The 23,829-nt window shown below is 47.5% G+C and overlaps 1 protein-coding gene across 3 annotated transcripts in view; it reads left to right on the top strand.

The window, feature by feature from the left end:
- SPIRE2 (spire type actin nucleation factor 2) overlaps positions 1–23,829 on the top strand; it is a 468,191-nt gene that overhangs the window by 295,063 nt on the left and 149,299 nt on the right. For 2 of the 3 annotated variants that reach the window (XM_069635565.1, XM_069635564.1), the window contains exons 4-5: positions 10,931–11,014; positions 13,194–13,358. In XM_069635565.1, coding sequence (XP_069491666.1) covers positions 10,931–11,014; positions 13,194–13,358 — 249 coding nt within the window. The remainder of the gene's footprint in view (positions 1–10,930; positions 11,015–13,193; positions 13,359–23,829) is intronic. The other variant, XM_069635566.1, reaches the window with a different exon arrangement.

Raw genomic sequence — 23,829 nt, 5'->3', positions numbered from 1 at the left:
GCCTCTTTCAATTGTTCCTTGGCTTCCTTGTGTATGTTGATGAGAGTCTGAATCCATGAGTCGAGAGTAGGTACTGGAGTGGGATGTGGAAGAACAAAAGGTAAAACGGACGGGTGAAAACCTTGACTGCAATAGAAAGGGCTGACCTTGAGTGCTGAGTGATCGGAATCGTTGTAGGCAAACTCGGCCAGGGGTATGAGGAGAGACCAGTCATCCTGAACCTTGGTGGCAAAACAACGAAGATATTGCTCCAGAGTTTGATTTACACGTTCCGTGGCTCCGCTGGTTTGTGGGTGATAACCTGATGAGAGAGCGCGTTGGATCCCTAGAATACGACACAGATGTTTCCAGAATTGTGAGACGTATTGAGGTCCTCGGTCCGATATGATCTTGTAAGGAAGTCCATGAAGACGGAAAATGTGTTCCAGGAAGATTCAAGCAAGTTCTGAGGAGGATGGTAGTTTATACAAAGGTGTAAAATGAGCCATATGTGTGAACAAGTCTATGGTTACCATGATGGTCGTGTATCCTCGGGAAGGTGGTAATTCCACAATGAAGTCTGTAGCAATAATTTCCCATGGTCTTGTTGGCAGCGATGGTTGCAGTAGAAGACCCGCCGGTCTCTTGTTATCTTGTTTGTTTTGACCGCAGATAGCACAAGCCTTGATGTACTGTTGTACGTCGGTCTTCATTCCAGGCCACCAAAACTGTCTTTGTATAAGACGGAGGGTGTTAGTTATACCACGATGACCGGAGTGAAGGGTATCATGGCAGAGGTTTAATTTCCTTTGAATTTCCTTTGTTGTAATTTCTGCATAGGAATGACCAGTGCATTGTCCTTGAATAAATATCCTTCCTTAACTCTTAGATTCCATGGATTCTTCCTTGAAATATCCTTCCAGAGGTCAGAGGACTGGGTTTGCACTCGGATTTCTTCCAGGAGGTTGACTGCTTGAGCTACAAAGATAGTGTGGGGAAACATCTTAGGATAGGCCTGGTCTTCAGTGGCTACGTAGTCAGGACGTCGAGATAAGGCGTCAGCAATCATGTTTTGTGATCCGGGAACATCAGTGATTTGGAATTGGTACTGGGCAAAGAAGTAGGCCCAACCCGCCTGACGACTGTTCCTGCACTCCAACGACTGTAGAATTTGGAGATTCCGATGGTCTGTGCGGACCTGAACTGGATATTTAGCACCCAGAAGTAGGTGTCGCCATTCAGTGAAGGCTTGGCGGATGGCCAATAGTTCCTTCTCCAGGACGGAATAATGTGTCTCGCTGGGAGTCAGGGTTCGTGAAAGGTAAGCAATGGGGTGTTCCAGTTTATCCTCAAGTTCCTGTTTCAAGACCGCTCCTATGGCGTAGTTAGAGGCCTCCGTTTCCATTACAAATGGGCGATTTATGTCGGGTTGGGCCAGGATGGGGGCTTGCGTGAACTCTGTCTTCAATCGTTGGAATGCTTTATCTTGCGGTGTAGACCAGATAAAGGGGGTGTCTTTCTTCAAGAGAGCAACGATCGGCTGTACGATCTCGGAAAAGGTAGAAATAAACATCCGTTAAAAGTTGGCGAGCCCCAGCAAGGATTGAACCTGTTTCACAGATGTGGGAGCGGGCCAAGCCAGTATGGCCTTTACCCTTGAAGGGTCCATACCAATTCCTTCTGGGCTAAGGATGAATCCTAGGTAGTGAAGAGAAGTAACGTGAAACAAGCATTTTTCGGGTTTGGCTAAAAGTTTGTGTTCACGAAGTCATTGTAGTACTGCCTTTACATGTTCTTTATGCTTTAGAGGATCCTTGGAAAAAATCAATATGTCATCCAGATAGACAATGATGAAGAGGAACAACATGTCAGAGAACACCCTATCCATAAAACGCTGAAAGACTGCGGGAGCATTAGCTAGTCCAAAGAGCATGACTAGATATTCATAGTGACCAAAGGGTGTTCTAAAGGCTGTTTTCCATTCATCTCCTTCCCGGACACGGTGTCATGCATGCTGGACGTGGTCCTACCTCCTACGCTCGTAGAACAGCTAGACCGTTCTATTCCAAATGGCGGTTGTTCGATACGCTGCCGGGAAAACGACGTTTGCACTTTTCACGTCGCTAACTCCACGTGTATTCTGCTTCGTCACGTGAACTACGGCATTACGTATTTAAGCAGCGTGGAAACTGCACTCGCTGCTTCTGATCGAATCATTTGGCGTTGTGTAGCTGAACCTCCGGTCTGCATCCTTGCAGGTCACTATAGCTACTTATTGGGCCTTCTATAGCGTGTTTTCCGTCACACGCTGATTCCTGGAGCTGTTTGGTCGCGTGTAAATCCACACGCGCACGCTATCTTCAAGCGCTGCTGGTCTGGACTGCGTGAATCCTGCTTGCGTGTAAATCCACACGCGCACGCTATCTTCAAGCGCTACTGGACTGGACTGCGTGAATCCTGCTCGCGTGTAAATCCACACGCGCACGCTATCTTCAAGCGCTACTGGACTGGACTGCGTGAATCCTGTTCGCGTGTAAATCCACACGCGCACGCTATCTTCAAGCGCTGCTGGTCTGGACTGCGTGAATCCTGCTCGCGTGTAAATCCACAAGCGCACGCTATCTTCAAAACGCTGCTGGCCTGGACTGCGTGAATCCTGCTCGCGTGTAAAATCCACACGCATATATTGTCTTCGAGCGCTGCTGGCCTGGACTGCGTGAATCCTTCTTGCGTGTAAAATCCACACGCATATATTGTCTTCGAGTGCTGCTGGTCTGGACTGCGTGAACCCTGCTCGCGTGTAAAATCCACACGCATATATTGTCTTCGAGCGCTGCTGGCCTGGACTGCGTGAATCCTGCTCGCGTGTAAAATCCACACGCATATATTGTCTTCGAGCGCTGCTGGCCTGGACTGCGTGAATCCTGCTCGCGTGTAAAATCCACACGCATATATTGTCTTCGAGTGCTGCTGGTCTGGACTGCGTGAATCCTGCTCGCGTGTAAAATCCACACGCATATATTGTCTTCGAGCGCTGCTGGCCTGGACTGCGTGAATCCTAATCGCGTGTAAATCCACACGCGCACGCTATCTTCAAGCGCTGTTGGCCTGGACTGCGTGAATCCTAATCGCGTGTAAATCCACACGCGCACGCTATCTTCAAGCGCTGCTGGCCTGGACTGCGTGAATCCTAATCGCGTGTAAATCCACACGCACGCGCTCTTTTCTTCGCGGCTGTACAGAACCGCATGAACTTTGTTTATACCTTAAAAGGAGCGCTATTTCCAACTCCTGCACCTGTGATATTAACAGGGGGATTGATTCATTTCTATACTTTACTCTACGTGGGAAGGAAGCTTTTCAAATTGGAAGGTGAAAGTGAACAGTACTTTGGACGCTATCCTGTGGTGCATCAACCCGGTATCTAGCGTGAGCCTCGTTCCGTTCGGGATAAGTCTCCCTTACTAATCTTCCCTTCCTTGTCGTTTGTTCTACCTTGGATTCCTCAAGAGACTCTGCTGGATTCGTTCTGCCCTAGACTCAAGGTCAGTGTGTGTATTCATGACATTTTCTATTCCATCATACCCAGGTTGGGGGCAGTTATTCATGATACTTTATTTTGTTCTAGGGTGACTTCCTATACCTTACCCACGCCCTTTCCAGTGATCCATCGCTCTGCCTGTTTTACCGGTCAGAGAGTTGTATCATTTGGAAGGTCTTAACTTGACTTCACAACTATCAAAACGCGTGAACAGGGATCCGGAAGACCCTACCATCTGTATCCTTTTGAGTACCGTATCCTTTTCAGTTAACACTTTGGTGCTTTCTGACACACGGATTAAGTGGTAGGCACCCCGGAGATCCAACTGTGTGAATATTACGGCGCCTCTCACAGCTTCCAGGATATCCAAGATCAGGGGCAGTGGGTACCAATCTTTGAGGGTGCATTGATTTAAGCCTCCATAGTCGAGGCAAGGTCTGGGTTCCTTGGTATCCTTCTTGGGAACGAAGAACAACGAAGCACCCGCTGGAGATTTCAAGGGTCTTATGGTGCCGTTTTCAAGATTGGTGTCTAGGTATTCCCAAAGGGCCTTTTTCTCAGGTTCGGAAAGAATGAACATTCTGCCGAAGGGAATTACTGCTGAGGGAGCTTTATCTATGGCACAGTCTTCGGGCCTGTGAGGGGGTAAGGCTTGGACTATGGCAGTAGAAAATACATCAGCATATCCCTGATGGGCCTCTGGAACTTGTATGATATTGGAAACCATGAGTGGTGTTTTTAGGTCTCTTGATGGTTCTTTAGGAGGTGTCGAGGAGGGATCCAGGGAAAGACAGTGGGACATACAGAACTTTGAGCCCAGGAATAATGATGCTTCTGTCCAATTGATATACGGATTGTGCTTTTATAACTAGGGCATACCCAAAACCATGGGGTAATGAGCTGACCTAATGATGTTGAATCTAATCCGCTCTTGATGATGGTTTATGGAAAGTCGGGTCTCTTTAGTCTGCAGGCTTATGGGTCCTGAAGAGAGGGGTCTTCTGTCAATTGCTTCCATTCCGGCTACATGGTGTTTCGTGTCTCGTACGGAATATGATGACTAGCAACCCAGTCTTGATCAATGAAATTACCATAGCTCCGCTGTCCACCAAGGCCAGAATGGGATAGGTCTTGTTCTTGGAGGGGGACAGGAAGGCCTGTAGTATCACCAAATTGTTTTGTCCAGGAGAGTTCAAGGATGGAATTGATGTGGAGCAAACATCTCTCTCCCGACACCTCGCTCCATCTAGGATCGGGAGCTGGCGTTTCCTGAACACCGAGGAGAGGCTAGAGGGCATTCTCTAACAAGGTGTTTATCCGAGGCACAATACATGCACAGGCCTGTGTGGATCCTTCTCATCCTTTCTTGTGTGGAAATAGGCCCACGGAAGGTTCCTATTTGCATGGGTTCCGGATCTATGTCAGGGGTTGGGGCAGGATTGGCCTTTACAGAAGTCTCAAGGGAATTCTTTTGAAAGGGTATCGGTCTTTCTTCTTTCAGCCTTTCTTTCCTGGATTCGGAAGTCTATTTGCATGGCTACATCCATAAGAGCCTGGAATGAGCTAGGACGAGCCACCCTGGCTAATTCGTCCTTAATATCTTTGTTTAGACCCCTGCGAAATAGAGTGAAACTTGCTTCTGAGGAACAATTCGCTTCCTTGGCCAGTTGTTTGAATCTAGTAACGTACGTTAGCATATCCTGAGATCCCTGTCGGAAATCAAGTAACCATTCCTGAGCACTAAAATCCTGTTCTGGGCGGTCGAACATAGCTTTCAGTGCCTGAATGAATCCATCATAATCATCCAGGAGGGCATCTCCTGAGTTGACTAAGGGAGTGGCCCAGGTTAACGAGTTCCCTGTGAGATGCGAGATTATGAAGCCCACCTTCGCCCTGGAAGTTGAAAAATAATAGGGCTTAAAAGTAAAATGCACCAAGCAGGAATCCAGGAATCCACGTAAGGATTTTGCCAAGCATCATATTTGTCTACCACTCCACCCAGTAACACGCAGTCCTTGTTAGCGTGGTCGCAGCGTTGTTTTAACGCAGCATTCTCAGCTTTTAAGTTCTGTACTTCAGTTCTGAGTTCTTGCATGCCACGCATAAGGTCCTGGACTGCTTTCTCCATAGCAGTATAAGTGTCGGTCGTTTGGCTGCTCAAACTATCGTAAATCTCCCCCCGTCTCACCTGGGATCACTTCTTGCTCTGTTCCGCGGGAGGATTCCTCTTGTGGACGGATTGGGTCTTGTATAGGCTCGCTCGAGTCTCGTCCGGCTGCAGAGCGCGTTCAGAGTTCTGGGAAGGTCGCAGTTCCAGGATGTCCAGTAAAAAAGGTAGCGGTCGCTAGGGATGAGGATTCCGGGAGCAGAATTAGACGGAAGGGGTAAAAGGAAGGAAGAAGCAACCAGGAAACTAGGAATAGTGGATTCGCCGAACAGCACACACACGTAAAGTCACTACCTAATGATAGCGTTGAGACGCGCAGGGCCGCGGGGGCGTGGCCAATTTACAGAACGTGCCGTGTGCGATGTGAAGGCTGGTGCGAGGCAAGTCACTTGGCACGGCCATTTTGGGAGTAACAAGGAATACAACCCCCGTCGCGATAAGGACCAGGAAGTCCAGAAGGGGCAAGTTCTATGGGTCATTACATCCATCCCCTAAGTAAGATGACATTGTAAAGGAGACAATTTCATAAAATAAATATAAATGTACTAAATAGACATTTCTAAACATGTCCTACTTTGAACAATAACAGAATACAAGTCTATTTCTGTGAATATAAGAGGCATTTATTATCCTGGTAATAAAAGTATATCTGCTCTATGTTATAACATTAGCAGAAGCAGATAACACACTTCCCAAGGCTTCAGAATCTACAATGAAATATTTCTGAAGCTTTAGAATGTATTTCTACACAGTTCCCAGGGTCAAACAGGAAGGCATGCACAAACAGCATGTGCTCTTTTGTAGTTTCAAACCAAGATATTGCACACTTCTCTCCCTTCCTCATGGTCTGTCAGGCTGCAAATATTGTGGAGTCATACTACACAACAAGAGACCAGACTACCTTCAAAGGACTCTAGAATGTTTTAATAAAATGCATGTGGGCCTGGCCGATTACCAACAACTGTTTTGTTTCTGAGGAAAAAAAATGTCTTGAATTGGCGGCCCGGTCTGATGATTCAAGAAGAAACATAACACGGTTTATTATTGTTTGCAAACACAGAGTTTAACCCTTCACAAAGGACCTTTTTTCATAGAAAAATAATAATGATAGAGTTCAAACATCAGAGCATAATTAAAAGGGTTCTTTAACTGGATTGCTTGTGAGGAAATAAAAACATTGTAAAGTTAATGTAACAATAGTGATTGTTAATCATCAACTCTGGTGATTGTTAACAGCATTTTTCTGGTAAGAAAAGTGACTGATGAATTCTATTATTATTAATCAAGGCATTATATTTGGTTTGTGAAGCATATTACACCCTACATCCCCAGGCAAATAGAAATTGTACCCCTTCTCCAAAATTCACACCAGAGGAACCTATCTTGTGTCCTTCCACTTTCTTTAATCCAAAGGTCATTCAACAATGTTATCTTCATGGAGACTTGGATCTACCTGCCTGCAAAGAGTCCTTTGAGGGTTCTGACTGCTCTCTACATTACCCCCTGGAAGTAGGGAGTAAATGGGAGAATGCACCTGGAATGCACTATAAGCACCAGGCAGAGTCAAGACCTTTATATTACTTTCTGCACTGCAGGCCCTGGGTGGAAGCAAACCAATGTGACGCTGAGCAGGTGGATTAGAATGATCATTAACATGGATTTTGAAGCAGGTTCTCTACCTTCCCCTGGTGCAGTACAGTGCACATGAAGTAGAGTTATGCCATCTTCCTGGCTGATGTTGTGGGGTATTCCCTTGGGAGACATTTGTAGGGCCACCACTTGGGTGAATCCTGAGACTTTCATTAACCATTAGAAGCTGCATGTTTGGCTGCCGATGTAGTCATTCAAGTCAGCGGTTCTGTCATGCATAAATTCTCTAAATATTAAAGGTGTGCGTTATCTGCACCGCATTTCATTGTGTAGACTATGATCGTGGTGCAATACCCTGTATACTGCTTTTCATATATTCACACATTAAAAACTGGGACGAGGAAGAATGAAGGGGATGTAACATCAATATTATCTGCCCTTCTCTTCCTTGTCCCAGTCATAGGTTCTTCACCTCCACCCCATGGAGGACATTGTTGATGGCTTTTATGGCTAAGGTATAGAAACTGTCACAGATGGCACAATAATCAATCTAAGCCGCAGAGATGGTTCAAGAGTTTTTATTTCCCTTTTTGTGGGGCTTAAGGCCATCTCTCTTTCTTGTCTTGTTATGACCGCCCCTCCTTAACCCAGGTGCCATTGACCCCCAGGTTAGTTGTACCAAAAGTTGACCCCTACCGTGTAAAATTCCCTTGTGTTAGAGATGATGATCAAAATGCTGAGGGGCTTCCCAACTGCCTCTACTCTAACCAGTTGTTAGTTATCTAATGGGATTGGGATGTTGGCCTTATAAACACTCTGGTTAATTCAGGCTTTGTCTAATGCACACTCTCACCTATCCGTTTACTACTCTTTCCTCTATTTCACTCTGCCTCACTCCTCCTGCCACTCTTCTGTCCGTTTTATGTTCTCACTCATTCTAGGTCTTGCCTCCAACCTTTAATGTTTATCCTCCTTCCACTATACCTGCTACCTCCTTCTCTGCTCTACTCCCTCCTCCACACTATTATCCCCCTCAGAACTACTGCTCCTCTCTCCAAACCACAACTCCTTCCTTCACACCACTACTCCTCCCTCCAAACCGCTACTCTGCCCTTGAAAGCATTACTCCTCCATCCACTACAACACCCTACTTTCACTCAGTAACAGTCACGTCACAGTCAATCCTTACACTAACTTATCTACCCACTTGCCACACAACTACGCACACTCACATTGCAGAACCACTTTGTCGGGAACTGTATCCCACGACGTATCCCCTGACGTCCGAAAACGTCAGGGGGCTCCTTCAGGGAGAGACTTTCGCCCCGAGAGCGCGTTCTGCAGGATAGAAACAACCTGTCTGACCAGGGGCTCAGGTGAAAAGGCCGGGAAGCAACAGAGCTAAAAGGGGAGAAAACACATAGGCACACTGGTCATGTTATGGAATAACAGACAATAACACCCCACCCACAACACACTCCCCAACGCTTACCTGTGGTCCATAAAATGCTGGTCAGGAACCTACGTATGCTGCGTTTGGCCTTTGGATGGAGTACAAGACACGCCAGGTGTAGTGATGGATCCTTCTGAGAGAGGTGTGCTGATGATGATGACCTGGCCCGGGCGGAACGAGGGCGTAAACTAGAAAAACCAAAGTCAATGTCAGTTCACAACAATCCCAAGTGAAGCATAGAAAGTTCCCAGTCCAATCCGTATGAAATGGAAAAAGTCACAGAATCCAATTAATCCAAAGTGAAGAATCCACGAAGAACTCCTGAATGAACAGTCTGTGCAGACGAATCCGGTGCGCTGATGAATAGGAGATGACTTTGCTGGAAGCAAGGGTGAAATGACAAGGCAGAAAGGGATGAAGCGTGAAGAGTGGCGTGCATACAAAGAATAAAGTGTCAACAGGCTTAACGTTGTGAGGGTGTTCACAAACAGAACACACGGGGAGCCCCAGGTATGATAATGGTGGGGAACACCAGAGCCACGTGTGAGTCCACAAATGCAAGTGATTCCGCCCGGATCCGTGTACAGAGGCAGGGAACGGAAGGTAAAACGTTAGGCAAGTAGGCAGTCCGTTATGAGAAGCAGATTGTCAGGAACTGGAAGAGCAAATAGAATGGGGAGGGATCCAGGTGTCGAGGCAAAAAAGGGCAGGAAGCAATCAGCAAATCCTAGGAACAAAACAGGGTCGAGAAATCCAGGAAATCAATGGGCGCGATGAAAGTAATGACAGAAACACAGCAACCTTGCCGGGTGAACGCGGCGGTTAAGGAGTGTCGCCCGGCAACATCAAGGACGCTTTGAACTGCTGCTTCCGTATTGCGTGCGAGACACAATGACGTTGTCTGCAGGTACGGCTACTGGGAGATGTAGTGCATGCTGATAACTGTCAAACGCCATGGCACCTGCCATCGTCTCTGCGCTACCGGGAGGCGTCTCCTTTCAAGGAAAGCACTGCGTTTCTGGACACACTTTCACTGCTTAGCCAATACCTCCCATGCTCCACAAGCTGCCTCTACACTCCATTGCTCCTTCTTACCTCCTGCTGGTCTCTTGATCATCCTCGACCCCTGACCTCACCTAAAAAACACACACTTCCTGCTTTCTGTTCCATGCTTATTGTCTCCCCTGTCTGCCATGATTGGATCTCTTTCCCTGGCCAATCTGGCCCCATATTCCCCAACTGGGGCGTGTGTATATAATGAAAACTCTTAAGTAGGGGTCTAAGCCCTGCCCATTATCTCCATGCTTATTTGTCATGTAACAAAGATGCCCCCCCCCAATGGCCATTGTTCATGTTCCAGGACCTTATTCAGTGGGGGTCTCGTGGTAAGTCTGTTTGGGGAGTGTGTGTCAGTCCCTGTTGTTCTTGAGTGGCTTTGGGCTTTTGTGTGGGCTTATGTACTGTTTACATATCGGAGGGGGTTCTCTCTCCCTGCTACAACTTGCTGAAGCACATATGCCATGTAGTTGGCTTTTCACTTCTGGGAAAATCTCTCTTGCTCTGTCGTTGTATATCCGGCTCAGCTCGCTGGTCTTCTTGTTCTCATGTGATGTGTCTGCAAAAGACAAGAGATGAATGGCCAGCAATTTGTCGATGCGTGGTATGTGTATATAGCGGTCTGTACAGAAATATTTTGGCACATGGCCGTGGGTGGTACAGGAATCAGGGCCATCTCTGCTGCCACGGTCCACCTCAGAGGTATGACTGGCTCTGGATTTCTCCCTGGTAGGCCTCCCACCCCCGGCAGAGAGGAGTTCCCGTTCTCTCTTGACATGCCAAATTACTGGCTTTGTCACACAAGATAGAATGCTGGGTAAGTGGGGATCTTCCATCCTCCCTGCCCCACAGGAAGGAAAAGTGGTCATAAAGTTTCTTTCTTTAGAGCAAGGGATTCTTTGTCTCGTGAGGCATACGCCTCACACGTTAAGGACTTAGGAAAGAAGGACTCAGAGTAATGGAATTACCAGGAGGTAATCTTGACATTAATCAAAATGCTAACATATTCTTTCCACATCAAGCCTGTAGTAATCTACTCTGCTCTTGAAATACTAGTATCCACAGTCCCTGCTGAGATTTGCATTCGCTGTGCGATTCTGGGAAGTTGTGAAGTTTATTTGGAATTATTTTTCATGTTTTACAGATGCTGCAAAAGCTCAGGGCCCGTGAAGAAACATCACAAGAAACCTCCTATGCAGACCTGGATAACCTGCGTAACACAGATTGGGTAATGTAGCCGTCAATTGCCCTAATAGGTTAGGCTTCCAAGTAGCAGGGGATGATGGCTGGATCGGAAGGCATTGCAGATCATATTTGTGTTTGTAGTTGTGCTGAAACAGTCAGCTCTAAAGTAACTGGAGATTGAGCCTCAATACAAGTCTGGCAGCCCGGAAATAAGGGTGCCAGTAGCAATGTACTGGCACCCTTTGCGGACCACCAGACATGAGAATGCCTGCAGGGGCCGGTGCTCCTGGCAGGTCACGCCTGGCAGGAGCACCGGCTCCGGCAGGCATGGTTTCCACTGAAGCACCGTTAGCAATGGTGCCAGTGCCAGTGCTCCCATGTCCCCATACCCATGGAGTCCGACGGACTCCACGGGAATGGGGACTTACAGTTCCTGCACCTGACATCCTGGGCCGCCGGGACTTGTAATTGTTTGGTGGCACCGGGATATCAGCTGGAAGAAACGGTGTTATGAGGTCCACAGCAACGCGCCAGTAGCACCGGCGGGTTACCGCTGACCTTGTAATGAGGCCCAATGTCTTTAAGCTGCTTCCAATCAATAATAGTACAAAGCTCCTTCCCAAAGATAATTCTTCTAGTCACTATCTCTACTTCTCCTTAGTCTTCCTGCAGGATCTCCGTTTGACATGGGCTAATATGACCACTCCACATATTTAGAAAATAGACACAGCCACAGCTATGATTTTCCCCGACAGCCATTAGTTCCCCTCAGTCATGTGACACTGAGGACCCGGAGAAGGAGAATTGTAGACACGCCTTATGGTCATAGATTTGTGGATCTCAGCCTGTGACTGGTAGTTGCTGGCTTTATTGTATTTATTCGTCTAGGGCTTTAGACCTCAAACATTTAATCAACACACCATTGAGAACCTCTATCTAATATTAGACCATTAGTTATATGAGCACATTTGGCTTGCCCAGCATTATTTATTGGCTTCTCTGTCCATTTTGTAGTGAACATATTTTTCTTTGTGTCCAGGTTGCATGTTCCTTCATAATTATTTGACTATCAAAGCTCTCGTCCTTAGTTTTCCTATGATATTCTGCCATCTAGTCATCACATGGTTTAGACAGACTTTTGACTCTTCCCCACTATTGGAAACACATTTTCCGTGGCACATTTCAGTCGCAAACAATGGATCATGACACAAAGTGGATGTTTTCAGAAGGGTCAGTGGATCTGCAGGTAGAGACTGAAAACCAAAGGCATAAGCTAGCCCTGAGACTATGACATACAAGGAAAGAAAACAATTAGACGTTAACAGAAGCAGTATGTAAATGGAAACTTTCAATGTGTCAATATTAATAAAAAATAACCTAACCAATAGAAACATGATAAATGTTGTTTTAGACAATTGCAGAAAGAGAAAATATTAATTGTAGCTAGTACAGACAAATATATATATAATTAACGCCTCTATATGACACCAGAGGAAAATTGTCTTGACAATTTTCATAACAGCCCAGAAGCTCCTGATACAAGAGTCAGTCTACGCTGGCCTAGTCCTAATAAGTCATTCAGTGCACCGGCCTACCATGAAATCTCACATATTTATGTTGGCCAGTTCAGCTTGGGAAAACACCAATAATCTAATCTGGAATGCATGACTACATCTACTTTGCCTGGCATTTCTGCTATCACATTAGGTAAAGAGCTCATGTACATTGGACTGGGATACCTTTCCATTCCATATCAGTGATAGGGCCCTGAGGATAGCTCAGGGGCAACACGTTTGCCTTGGAAGCAAGACAACGCAGAGCAACAACAAACTTATAGAGTGGTCTCTGATATTAGATCAGATTCAAGAGAAATTGGAAAATTAGATGGAGATATCTAAGTCATCTTCCTCAAGTTCATGAATCCTTTTATACACACCAAACATTTATTTTTATTTTCACTGCTCGCCTCCCCAATACTCATTTCCCATTACAGTGAAATGTCAGCAGTTCATGGTCAGGATTTGTACTCACTTTGTAACCTCTTCATGAAAAGAGCTTGTTCAGCCTGGTGGCCTTGCGCCTATAAGAGAATGTTTAAATGATCTTCTTCAGCTTTCCTCCCATCTTGAGCTGGCCTCAGTCTGCCTTGGAAATCATGGTCTATGTGTAGTGCATGCTGACATGATTAGGTGACTCTACTGATATTTTATGTGTCTTTATAGGCCCGGCTGTGGGTACAGCTGATGCGCGACCTGCGCCAAGGCGTGAAGCTGAAGAAGGTCCAGGAAATGCAGTTCAATCCCCTGCCCACAGAGTACCAGCTCACTCCATTTGAGATGTTGATGCAGGACATCCGAGCACGCAATTACAAACTGCGTACTGTCATGGTGAGTGATGATGGCACTAACTTCTCGCTGTAAGAGATGCCAGAACCAATTATGGGCTGGCTTCAAACCCAGCAAATCAATTCTGAGACAGCAGTGCCGAACCTAAACCTTGATTGGTCAGTTACAGTCCAGCCAGATGAGCAGTAATATTTGGGTTCACTTGATAGGTTGACATTTAATACTTCACAGCCTCCCATCAAGGTCATTCCTCAGAGCTAGGAACCAAAGCCACGCTGGAACACAACTTGTTTCCATCGTCGTTATACTGGAAGCTTCCTCGTAATTAAAACAAGCAAAAGGTGAATCAAATCTGGGAAATGGAAGCTCTCTTAGCAGATGCTGTATCTATAGCCTTGCCATTTTGAAGAAATTGTGTGATGCAAACTAGGAAGTGAACATTACCATTGTGGTTCCAAGGTGTCCTGCTTTGATCCCAAACACTGTATGAAGTCACATATCCCAGACCCCCTTGTATTGGTTCCCAACAGAGATATGTAGCAGGATGCAGGTCTCCCCTTGACCTCTCATTATCATGTGGACACAATACTACACCAATGAAGTCACAAGAAGTAGCTTGGAAAATCTATTGTATGGAAGTTACTATATTTAACCAATATTGCTGGGCTGTTGGCAATATAGCTTCTTATGAGCCTGCAAGCCCAACTTATGGTTCTTAGTGAAGCAAATTGTAACGCTCACCTGGTTCCCACGGGGGCGCTGGTCTAGTCTGGATTGCTGTGGCCTCTTCTAGCGTGATGCGCAGGACCCGGAACACCGATTGGACAGGACCTCCGAATCGTGCTTGCCTGGCCCGTAGGAATATCCTTCTGCAGATGAGAAAGGGGATTAACAGTCTGCAGAATAGTGTGCTAGCTCCCCCCTTTCCCCCTTCCCCCTTCGTTCCTCTCTAACTTCCTCCAAACCCCGGTTTAAGCTCACCTTATGGTTTGGAAGGATGAAGTCTCCATCCTGCTTCTGGTGCAGGGGCGCGTGTTCGTCCAGTTACTTCACTGGTTTTCAGAATGGCGCTGGCAAAATCCACTTGACTTTCCTGAGCGATGCGCCGTAAGTATGAAAGTCCAAAGTTCAAGTGAGAGCCCCTTTATGTTGTCTTTCTAACCTGTGATCAGTCCTTTATTTCAGGTGCAGAATGAAGGCGATGCGTCGAGGGGTTAAACTGCCGAGGTGAGTAGTGATGAGGGCGATCCCTCTAAATGTCCTTATCATTCCCCAGAAATGTCTCTTGTCCTTTCCCCATAGGGGCCGGGGTACGGTACCTGCCAACGGTGCGGCGCCGACCCGAAATGTGGAAGAAAAGCCGGTAAGTATTATGGCTGTTAATCAGGCTTTCCTTCTGTGTTCCTTCTGCTCACCTTTTGTTTCTTCCTCTCTCCCCTAGGTGCAGAGATGTGGCGTCCGATGCTGACAGCCGCGATGGAGCCGGGAGATGTCTCGAGGACAGGTGAGTGAAGCGTGGCGCTGCAGCGAGCAACGCGATGCTTTTAAATGGAAGTCTTTCTTCAGGGATGCTGGCGAGAAGATTCCGGATGCAGGTAAGAAGTTTGAAATAGTCCTTGGTTTTCACCTTTCTCTTCCCTTCCTTCCTTGCAGGTCTTCCAGGTTCGAGGCGAGCGTGGCTGGAGTCCAGGAGCAGGAGCAGACACGGTGAGCGTTAAGCTGCAGGAAGCAGAACAACGCGAAGCATGAGCTGCTGTCTGGGCGTGGCTTAAATAGCCTCCAAAGAAGTCCCAGGTATGTATCCTTCCCCAACTAGGTATGTAACCTTCCCTGGCCACGCCCGAGTGAAAAAATAGTCCCTATGAAAAAATAGTCCCTTTCAGGTCTCAGGGAGGCCTTAAGCGTGCAGCATGGTCTGCATCAGGTAAGTGCACAAAACACCTCCCTTTATGAGCCTGGCACCTATGGCGCCAGGACTGATGTCCAACGTGAGCCTGGCGCCAAAGGCGCCAGGACTGAGTCCAAAGAGCCCCTATAAGGGGCCGCTGGGCTTTTACCCGAGGGCATGATGCCTGCTTCCGGGGGTGCTGGGCCTGGCCTGGTGCTCCGGGGGTAGGCATCATGACAGCACTCCCCCCCAAGGCCCCTCCCAAGGTCGTTCCTTCTGGAGGTTTCGGTTTGTTTGGGAAATTCCGATGGAACCTTTTTACCAGCCGAGGTGCATGTACGTGATCACTGGGTTCCCAAGACCTTTCCTGAGGCCCGTACCCTTTCCAATCAATTAGATCCAAAATGTTCTTCACCTCGAATTCAGGCTCCCCATCTATCTGAATCGGTTCTGGTGGCTTTGTTAATCTGGTTCCTGGGTGCACTGGTTTCAAAAGTGACACATGAAAAACGGGGTGAATCCGCATGTTAGCTGGTAGATCGAGCTTGACTGCCACTGGGTTGATTATAGCTTTGATCGAGTAAGGGCCTAAATACCTTGGATTAAAAGTTCGAGGCCCCTTGAGTGATAGGTGTTTGGTAGCCAACCATACTTGATCCCCTATTTGGTATGGAGGCGCCTCTCTTCGATGCAGATCCGCATTCTTTTTGTATTTCCCTTTCGCATGTTGCAAATGTGCAGTTGCATCCTTGAAGGCTTGAGTAATCGTAGAATGCAAATGGTCCACTGCGGGCATTTCAAGGCTCATAGGTGAGTCCAAGTCTGAAGTACGAGGGTGATGTCCATGTAGGGTATAAAAGGGGCTCTGACCAGTTCCAGAGTGTATCGAGTTATTGTATGCATATTCTGCCACCCATAAAATGTCCTTCCAATTACCCTCCGATTGGTGCAACATACATCGTAGATATTGTTCAACGGTCTGGTTCGTTCTCTCCGTCTGACCATCGGTCTGTGGGGGGTGGCTGGTCGAGAGTCTTACGTCGATTTGTGCCAGTTGACAACACTTTTTCCAAAAATGAGAAATAAACTGGCTTCCCCGATCGGAGACTAGTATGGACGGGAATCCATGCAAACGGATGATATTTTCGAGGAATTCTTTGGCAAGAACAAAGGCTGAAGGTAATCCTTTCAACGGAATAAAGTGGGCCATTTTGGAAAATAAATCCACCATGACCAGAATAGTATTGTAACCATTACAAGAAGGCAGGTCCGTGATAAAATCTAGTGACAGGGTGTGCCAAGGTGCTGGTGGAATGTCTAAGGGCTGAAGAAGACCGGCGGGTCTTGTCTTTTGACCTTTGTTTTGGGCACAAACTCCACAGGACATCACGAAAGATTTAATATCCTTTCGCCAGATAGGCCACCAGAATTGTCGTTTAACCTTTTCCTCTGTTTTGGCAATGCCAGGATGTCCTTCCATCAGGGTGTCATGATGACGGGAAATAATCAGTTCTTGCAATTCCTTTTCTGGCAAAAATAAGCGTCCTTGGAAGTAAGGTAAGCCATCCTTGACTGAAAAGTTAGACCCCCTTTTGATCCAATCCTGCAAGGCTGAAGAGTCCAGGAATTGTTTCACTCGTGCTTGAATGTCTTCAAGGGTTTGTAAAGTGGTTATCCCCAAAATTCTTTGTTCGGGAATTATCGGCACAGGTTCTGAGTTTGTGTCTATTTCTTCCATTCCAATTCGGGATAGAGCGTCCGCCTTACCATTCTTATAGCCGGGGCGGTAGGTGATTACAAAATCGAACTCAGCAAAGAACAAAGCCCATCGGAGCTGTCGAGACGATTGAGCCTTGGCAGTTTTTAAATATTGTAAATTTCGGTGATCAGTGATCACGGTTATGGTATGCCGGGCGCCGAGGAGATAATGCCGCCAAGCCTTGAAGGCGGACTTAATGGCTAATAGTTCCTTATCAGTGATCGCATAATTTATCTCCGGCGGCGAGAACTTTCTGGACCAAAATGCTACGGGGTGCAGTTGGTTGGTTTCAGGGTCTCTCTGAGACAGGACAGCTCCCATGGCTAAGCTAGACGCGTCGGTTTCGACTATATATGGGAGATTGGGATGCGGGTGCTTCAAAATAGGTGCGGACGTGAACTTAGCGTTCAACTCCTGAAAGGCCTGTTCGGCTTCCTCAGTCCATTCAAAACGTTTATTTTTTCGCAAGAGTGCAGTGATGGGTGGCACCATACGTGAAAACTCCGGGATAAACCTGCGATAAAAGTTGGCAAAACCAAGCATGCTTTGGACACCTTTCACCGAACTAGGTGATGGCCATTTGAGGATGGCATCCACTTTCCGTGAATCCATTCGAACCCCTTTAGTTGTCAGGATGAATCCGAGAAACTCAACCTCGGTGGTATGGAAAACACATTTTTCCAGCTTGGCAAACAGTTTGTGCTGGCGCAGTTTCTCTAGGACGAACCTGACATGCTTTCTGTGATCAGATTCCGAAGAGGAGTACACAAGAATGTCATCGATATACACGACAACACAGACATCGATGAGTTCCCGAAGGACATCGTTCATGAAGAATTGGAAGGCTGCAGGCGCGTTGCACAACCCGAAAGGCATCACCTGATATTCGAATAGTCCATATTTTGTACGGAAGGCCGTTTTCCATTCGTCGCCTTCTTTTACTCGTACCAGATGATAAGCCCCCCGGAGATCTAACTTGGTGTATACGCAAGCGTCCTTCACCTGGTCAAGGAGTTCAGGGATCAGAGGCAGAGGGTAACGATTTTTAACAGTTATCTGGTTCAATGCGCGGTAATCGATACAAGTTCTAAGGTCGCCTTCTTTTTTAGGCACGAAGAACAAAGCTGAGGATGCCGGGGACTTTGACGGGCGAATGAAACCATTGGCGAGGTATTGATCTAAATATTGTCTCAAATGCAGATTCTCTGGTTCAGTAAGGGCGTAAATCCTGCTACAAGGGGGTTGTGCACCGGGCACCAGATCGATTTGGCAATCGTACGATCTGTGGGGAGGTAACGTGTTGGCCTGTTCCTTTTGGAAGACGTCCTGAAAGTCTTGGTACTCTGGAGGTAGTTGCACGGGGACAGAGGTTACTGATGCTAGATTAATCTTTGGATTTTCTGGGTAGCAGGTTTGTGCACAATCTGGGAAGGTTATTCTCTTTGCTCGCCAATCAATTCGAGGATTATGTGTCTCTAACCAAGGGATTCCGAGAATAAGCTGAAACTGTGGAGCCTTGATTACATCAAACACAACTGCCTCCCGATGGCCATCCGGACCTACAAGTGTCACCTCAGCTGTGGAATGTGTTACCGGTCCAGAGGCAATTTCGGTTCCATCTACTGTGGTGATGACATCTTTGTTGGTTTTAGGACGCAGAGGGAGGTTTATCCTAGAGACCAATTCTCGATCCACATAGTTTCCTATAGCCCCGCTATCGATGTAGGCCTTTATAGCATGCAACCGTTTAGGCTGTTCTGGATCTACGAGGACCATTGGCACAATGAAATGCGAGTTCTGAGAGTTCGTTTTCAAGCTCGGCAAGTGGACCCCTACGCTTGCCGGGCGTGGTCGTTTCCCGATACAGAGTTTCCATGGATTTTATCAGCGGCTCCTACCACCTTCTTGGGCGGCTTAACCGGGCAATCTCATAGAAAGTGTCCAGAGGACCCACAATAAAGGCATAATTGCATCTGTTGTCTTCTTTCCCGTTCTTTTTGAGTTAGGGGTCCTTTAACACCTCCGATTTGCATAGGCTCCGAGGCATCAGCCCCCTTGGGGTTAGCGTAGGTCTTGGCCAACACCCGGGTTTCAAACTTGGACCGATCTGCTTTTCTGTTTTGCAGCCTGTGATCCAATTGGACCACTAAGTCTATATATTCAGTGCATTCATTGGCGGATTCACAACTTGTGCCAGGACATCTTTAAGTTCTCCGCGTAGACCTCGATAGAATAACGTGATTCTTTTATCCTCTGGCCAACCATTTTCCACAATTAGTCTATTGAAGGTTGCAATGTAGGATAGAAGGTCTTGATTGCCCTGTCGCAGAGATAGAAGTTCGTCATCCAGAGCCTGTCCCTAGGAGTGTTGAGCAAATAACCTTTCCATGCTTGTTTGAAATCCTTGAAAATCACGAAGAATCGGGTCATCTTGAGTTACCAGTGGGACTGACCAATCGGCAGCACAGCCGCTGAGATATGACAACACAAAGGCTACCTTGGTCTGATCATTAGGGAAGGCCCCAGGTCTGCATAGGAAGTGCAAACGACACTGATTCATGAATACGGCGAATCGTTTGGGGTCCCCAGCAAAGCGTTCAGGTGGGGCCAGCGGCATGTTTCCAAGTAGATTAATCTGCACCGGGTTACTGGAAACCACAGGAGCGGGGTTCCCCCCGGAACCGGGTAAAGGAGTTTGCCCAGCTTGACCTTGCAAAAGCTGTCTAGCCAGGTCATCAGCTCTATCCTTTATTACAATCACTTCCCTCCTGAGGGCACTAGTCTCTTGATGAGCGGCGTGTACTTCGGCCCGTAATTCCCCCAGTAATTGGGCCAACTGGTCAGTTTCGGAAGTTTCCATAGCGCCTGGGTGGGAATTTGTAGGAAGGCTTTGCGTTCTGTAACGCTCACCTGGTTCCCACGGGGGCGCTGGTCTAGTCTGGATTGCTGTGGCCTCTTCTAGCATGATGCGCAGGACCCGGAACACCGATTGGACAGGACCCTCCGAATCGTGCTTGCCTGGCCCGTAGGAATATCCTTCTGCAGATGAGAAAGGGGATTAACAGTCTGCAGAATAGTGTGCTAGCTCCCCCATTTCCCCCTTCCCCCTTCGTTCCTCTCTAACTTCCTCCAAACCCCGGTTTAAGCTCACCTTATGGTTTGGAAGGATGAACTCTCTATCCTGCTTCTGGTGCAGGGGCGCGTGTTCGTCCAGTTACTTCACTGGTTTTCAGAATGGCGCTGGCAAAATCCACTTGACTTTCCTGAGCGATGCGCCGTAAGTATGAAAGTCCAAAGTTCAAGTGAGGCCCCCTTTATGTTGTCTTTCTAACCTGTGATCTGTCCTTTATTTCAGGTGCAGAATGAAGGCAATGCGTCGAGGGGTTAAACTGCCGAGGTGAGTACTGATGAGGGCGATCCCTCTAAATGTCCTTATCATTCCCCAGAAATGTCTCTTGTCCTTTCCCCATAGGGGCCGGGGTACGGTACCTGCCAACGGTGCGGCGCCGACCCGAAATGTGGAAGAAAAGCCGGTAAGTATTATGGCTGTTAATCAGGCTTTCCTTCTGTGTTCCTTCTGCTCACCTTTTGTTTCTTCCTCTCTCCCCTAGGTGCAGAGATGTGGCGTCCGATGCTGACAGCCGCGATGGAGCCGGGAGATGTCTCGAGGACAGGTGAGTGAAGCGTGGCGCTGCAGCGAGCAACGCGATGCTTTTAAATGGAAGTCTTTCTTCAGGGATGCTGGCGAGAAGATTCCGGATGCAGGTAAGAAGTTTGAAATAGTCCTTGGTTTTCACCTTTCTCTTCTCTTCCTTCCTTGCAGGTCTTCCAGGTTCGAGGCGAGCGTGGCTGGAGTCCAGGAGCAGGAGCAGACACGGTGAGCGTTAAGCTGCAGGAAGCAGAACAACGCGAAGCATGAGCTGCTGTCTGAGCGTGGCTTAAATAGCTTCCAAAGAAGTCCCAGGTATGTATCCTTCCCCAACTAGGTATGTATCCTTCCCTGGCCACGCCCGAGTGAAAAAATAGTCCCTATGAAAAAATAGTCCCTTTCAGGTCTCAGGGAGGCCTTAAGCGTGCAGCATGGTCTGCATCAGGTAAGTGCACAAAACACCTCCCTTTATGAGCCTGGCACCTATGGCGCCAGGACTGATGTCCAACGTGAGCCTGGCGCCAAAGGCGCCAGGACTGAGTCCAAAGAGCCCCTATAAGGGGCCGCTGGGCTTTTACCCGAGGGCATGATGCCTGCTTCCGGGGGTGCTGGGCCTGGCCTGGTGCTCCGGGGGTAGGCATCATGACAGCACTCCCCCCCAAGGCCCCTCCCAAGGTCGTTCCTTCTGGAGGTTTCGGTTTGTTTGGGAAATTCCGATGGAACCTTTTTACCAGCCGAGGTGCATGTACGTGATCACTGGGTTCCCAAGACCTTTCCTGAGGCCCGTACCCTTTCCAATCAATTAGATCCAAAATGTTCTTCACCTCGAATTCAGGCTCCCCATCTATCTGAATCGGTTCTGGTGGCTTTGTTAATCTGGTTCCTGGGTGCACTGGTTTCAAAAGTGACACATGAAAAACGGGGTGAATCCGCATGTTAGCTGGTAGATCGAGCTTGACTGCCACTGGGTTGATTATAGCTTTGATCGAGTAAGGGCCTAAATACCTTGGATTAAAAGTTCGAGGCCCCTTGAGTGATAGGTGTTTGGTAGCCAACCATACTTGATCCCCTATTTGGTATGGAGGCGCCTCTCTTCGATGCAGATCCGCATTCTTTTTGTATTTCCCTTTCGCATGTTGCAAATGTGCAGTTGCATCCTTGAAGGCTTGAGTAATCGTAGAATGCAAATGGTCCACTGCGGGCATTTCAAGGCTCATAGGTGAGTCCAAGTCTGAAGTACGAGGGTGATGTCCATGTAGGGTATAAAAGGGGCTCTGACCAGTTCCAGAGTGTATCGAGTTATTGTATGCATATTCTGCCACCCATAAAATGTCCTTCCAATTACCCTCCGATTGGTGCAACATACATCGTAGATATTGTTCAACGGTCTGGTTCGTTCTCTCCGTCTGACCATCGGTCTGTGGGGGGTGGCTGGTCGAGAGTCTTACGTCGATTTGTGCCAGTTGACAACACTTTTTCCAAAAATGAGAAATAAACTGGCTTCCCCGATCGGAGACTAGTATGGACGGGAATCCATGCAAACGGATGATATTTTCGAGGAATTCTTTGGCAAGAACAAAGGCTGAAGGTAATCCTTTCAACGGAATAAAGTGGGCCATTTTGGAAAATAAATCCACCATGACCAGAATAGTATTGTAACCATTACAAGAAGGCAGGTCCGTGATAAAATCTAGTGACAGGGTGTGCCAAGGTGCTGGTGGAATGTCTAAGGGCTGAAGAAGACCGGCGGGTCTTGTCTTTTGACCTTTGTTTTGGGCACAAACTCCACAGGACATCACGAAAGATTTAATATCCTTTCGCCAGATAGGCCACCAGAATTGTCGTTTAACCTTTTCCTCTGTTTTGGCAATGCCAGGATGTCCTTCCATCAGGGTGTCATGATGACGGGAAATAATCAGTTCTTGCAATTCCTTTTCTGGCAAAAATAAGCGTCCTTGGAAGTAAGGTAAGCCATCCTTGACTGAAAAGTTAGACCCCCTTTTGATCCAATCCTGCAAGGCTGAAGAGTCCAGGAATTGTTTCACTCGTGCTTGAATGTCTTCAAGGGTTTGTAAAGTGGTTATCCCCAAAATTCTTTGTTCGGGAATTATCGGCACAGGTTCTGAGTTTGTGTCTATTTCTTCCATTCCAATTCGGGATAGAGCGTCCGCCTTACCATTCTTATAGCCGGGGCGGTAGGTGATTACAAAATCGAACTCAGCAAAGAACAAAGCCCATCGGAGCTGTCGAGACGATTGAGCCTTGGCAGTTTTTAAATATTGTAAATTTCGGTGATCAGTGATCACGGTTATGGTATGCCGGGCGCCGAGGAGATAATGCCGCCAAGCCTTGAAGGCGGACTTAATGGCTAATAGTTCCTTATCAGTGATCGCATAATTTATCTCCGGCGGCGAGAACTTTCTGGACCAAAATGCTACGGGGTGCAGTTGGTTGGTTTCAGGGTCTCTCTGAGACAGGACAGCTCCCATGGCTAAGCTAGACGCGTCGGTTTCGACTATATATGGGAGATTGGGATGCGGGTGCTTCAAAATAGGTGCGGACGTGAACTTAGCGTTCAACTCCTGAAAGGCCTGTTCGGCTTCCTCAGTCCATTCAAAACGTTTATTTTTTCGCAAGAGTGCAGTGATGGGTGGCACCATACGTGAAAACTCCGGGATAAACCTGCGATAAAAGTTGGCAAAACCAAGCATGCTTTGGACACCTTTCACCGAACTAGGTGATGGCCATTTGAGGATGGCATCCACTTTCCGTGAATCCATTCGAACCCCTTTAGTTGTCAGGATGAATCCGAGAAACTCAACCTCGGTGGTATGGAAAACACATTTTTCCAGCTTGGCAAACAGTTTGTGCTGGCGCAGTTTCTCTAGGACGAACCTGACATGCTTTCTGTGATCAGATTCCGAAGAGGAGTACACAAGAATGTCATCGATATACACGACAACACAGACATCGATGAGTTCCCGAAGGACATCGTTCATGAAGAATTGGAAGGCTGCAGGCGCGTTGCACAACCCGAAAGGCATCACCTGATATTCGAATAGTCCATATTTTGTACGGAAGGCCGTTTTCCATTCGTCGCCTTCTTTTACTCGTACCAGATGATAAGCCCCCCGGAGATCTAACTTGGTGTATACGCAAGCGTCCTTCACCTGGTCAAGGAGTTCAGGGATCAGAGGCAGAGGGTAACGATTTTTAA

This window comes from Ambystoma mexicanum, chromosome 1q (genome assembly GCF_040938575.1).
Source record: "Ambystoma mexicanum isolate Mex_15411 chromosome 1q, UKY_AmexF1_1, whole genome shotgun sequence".
Taxonomy (NCBI): domain Eukaryota; kingdom Metazoa; phylum Chordata; class Amphibia; order Caudata; family Ambystomatidae; genus Ambystoma; species Ambystoma mexicanum.
The sequence above is the reverse complement of the archived record's forward strand: the minus strand, read 5'-3'. Positions and strand labels throughout refer to the sequence as shown.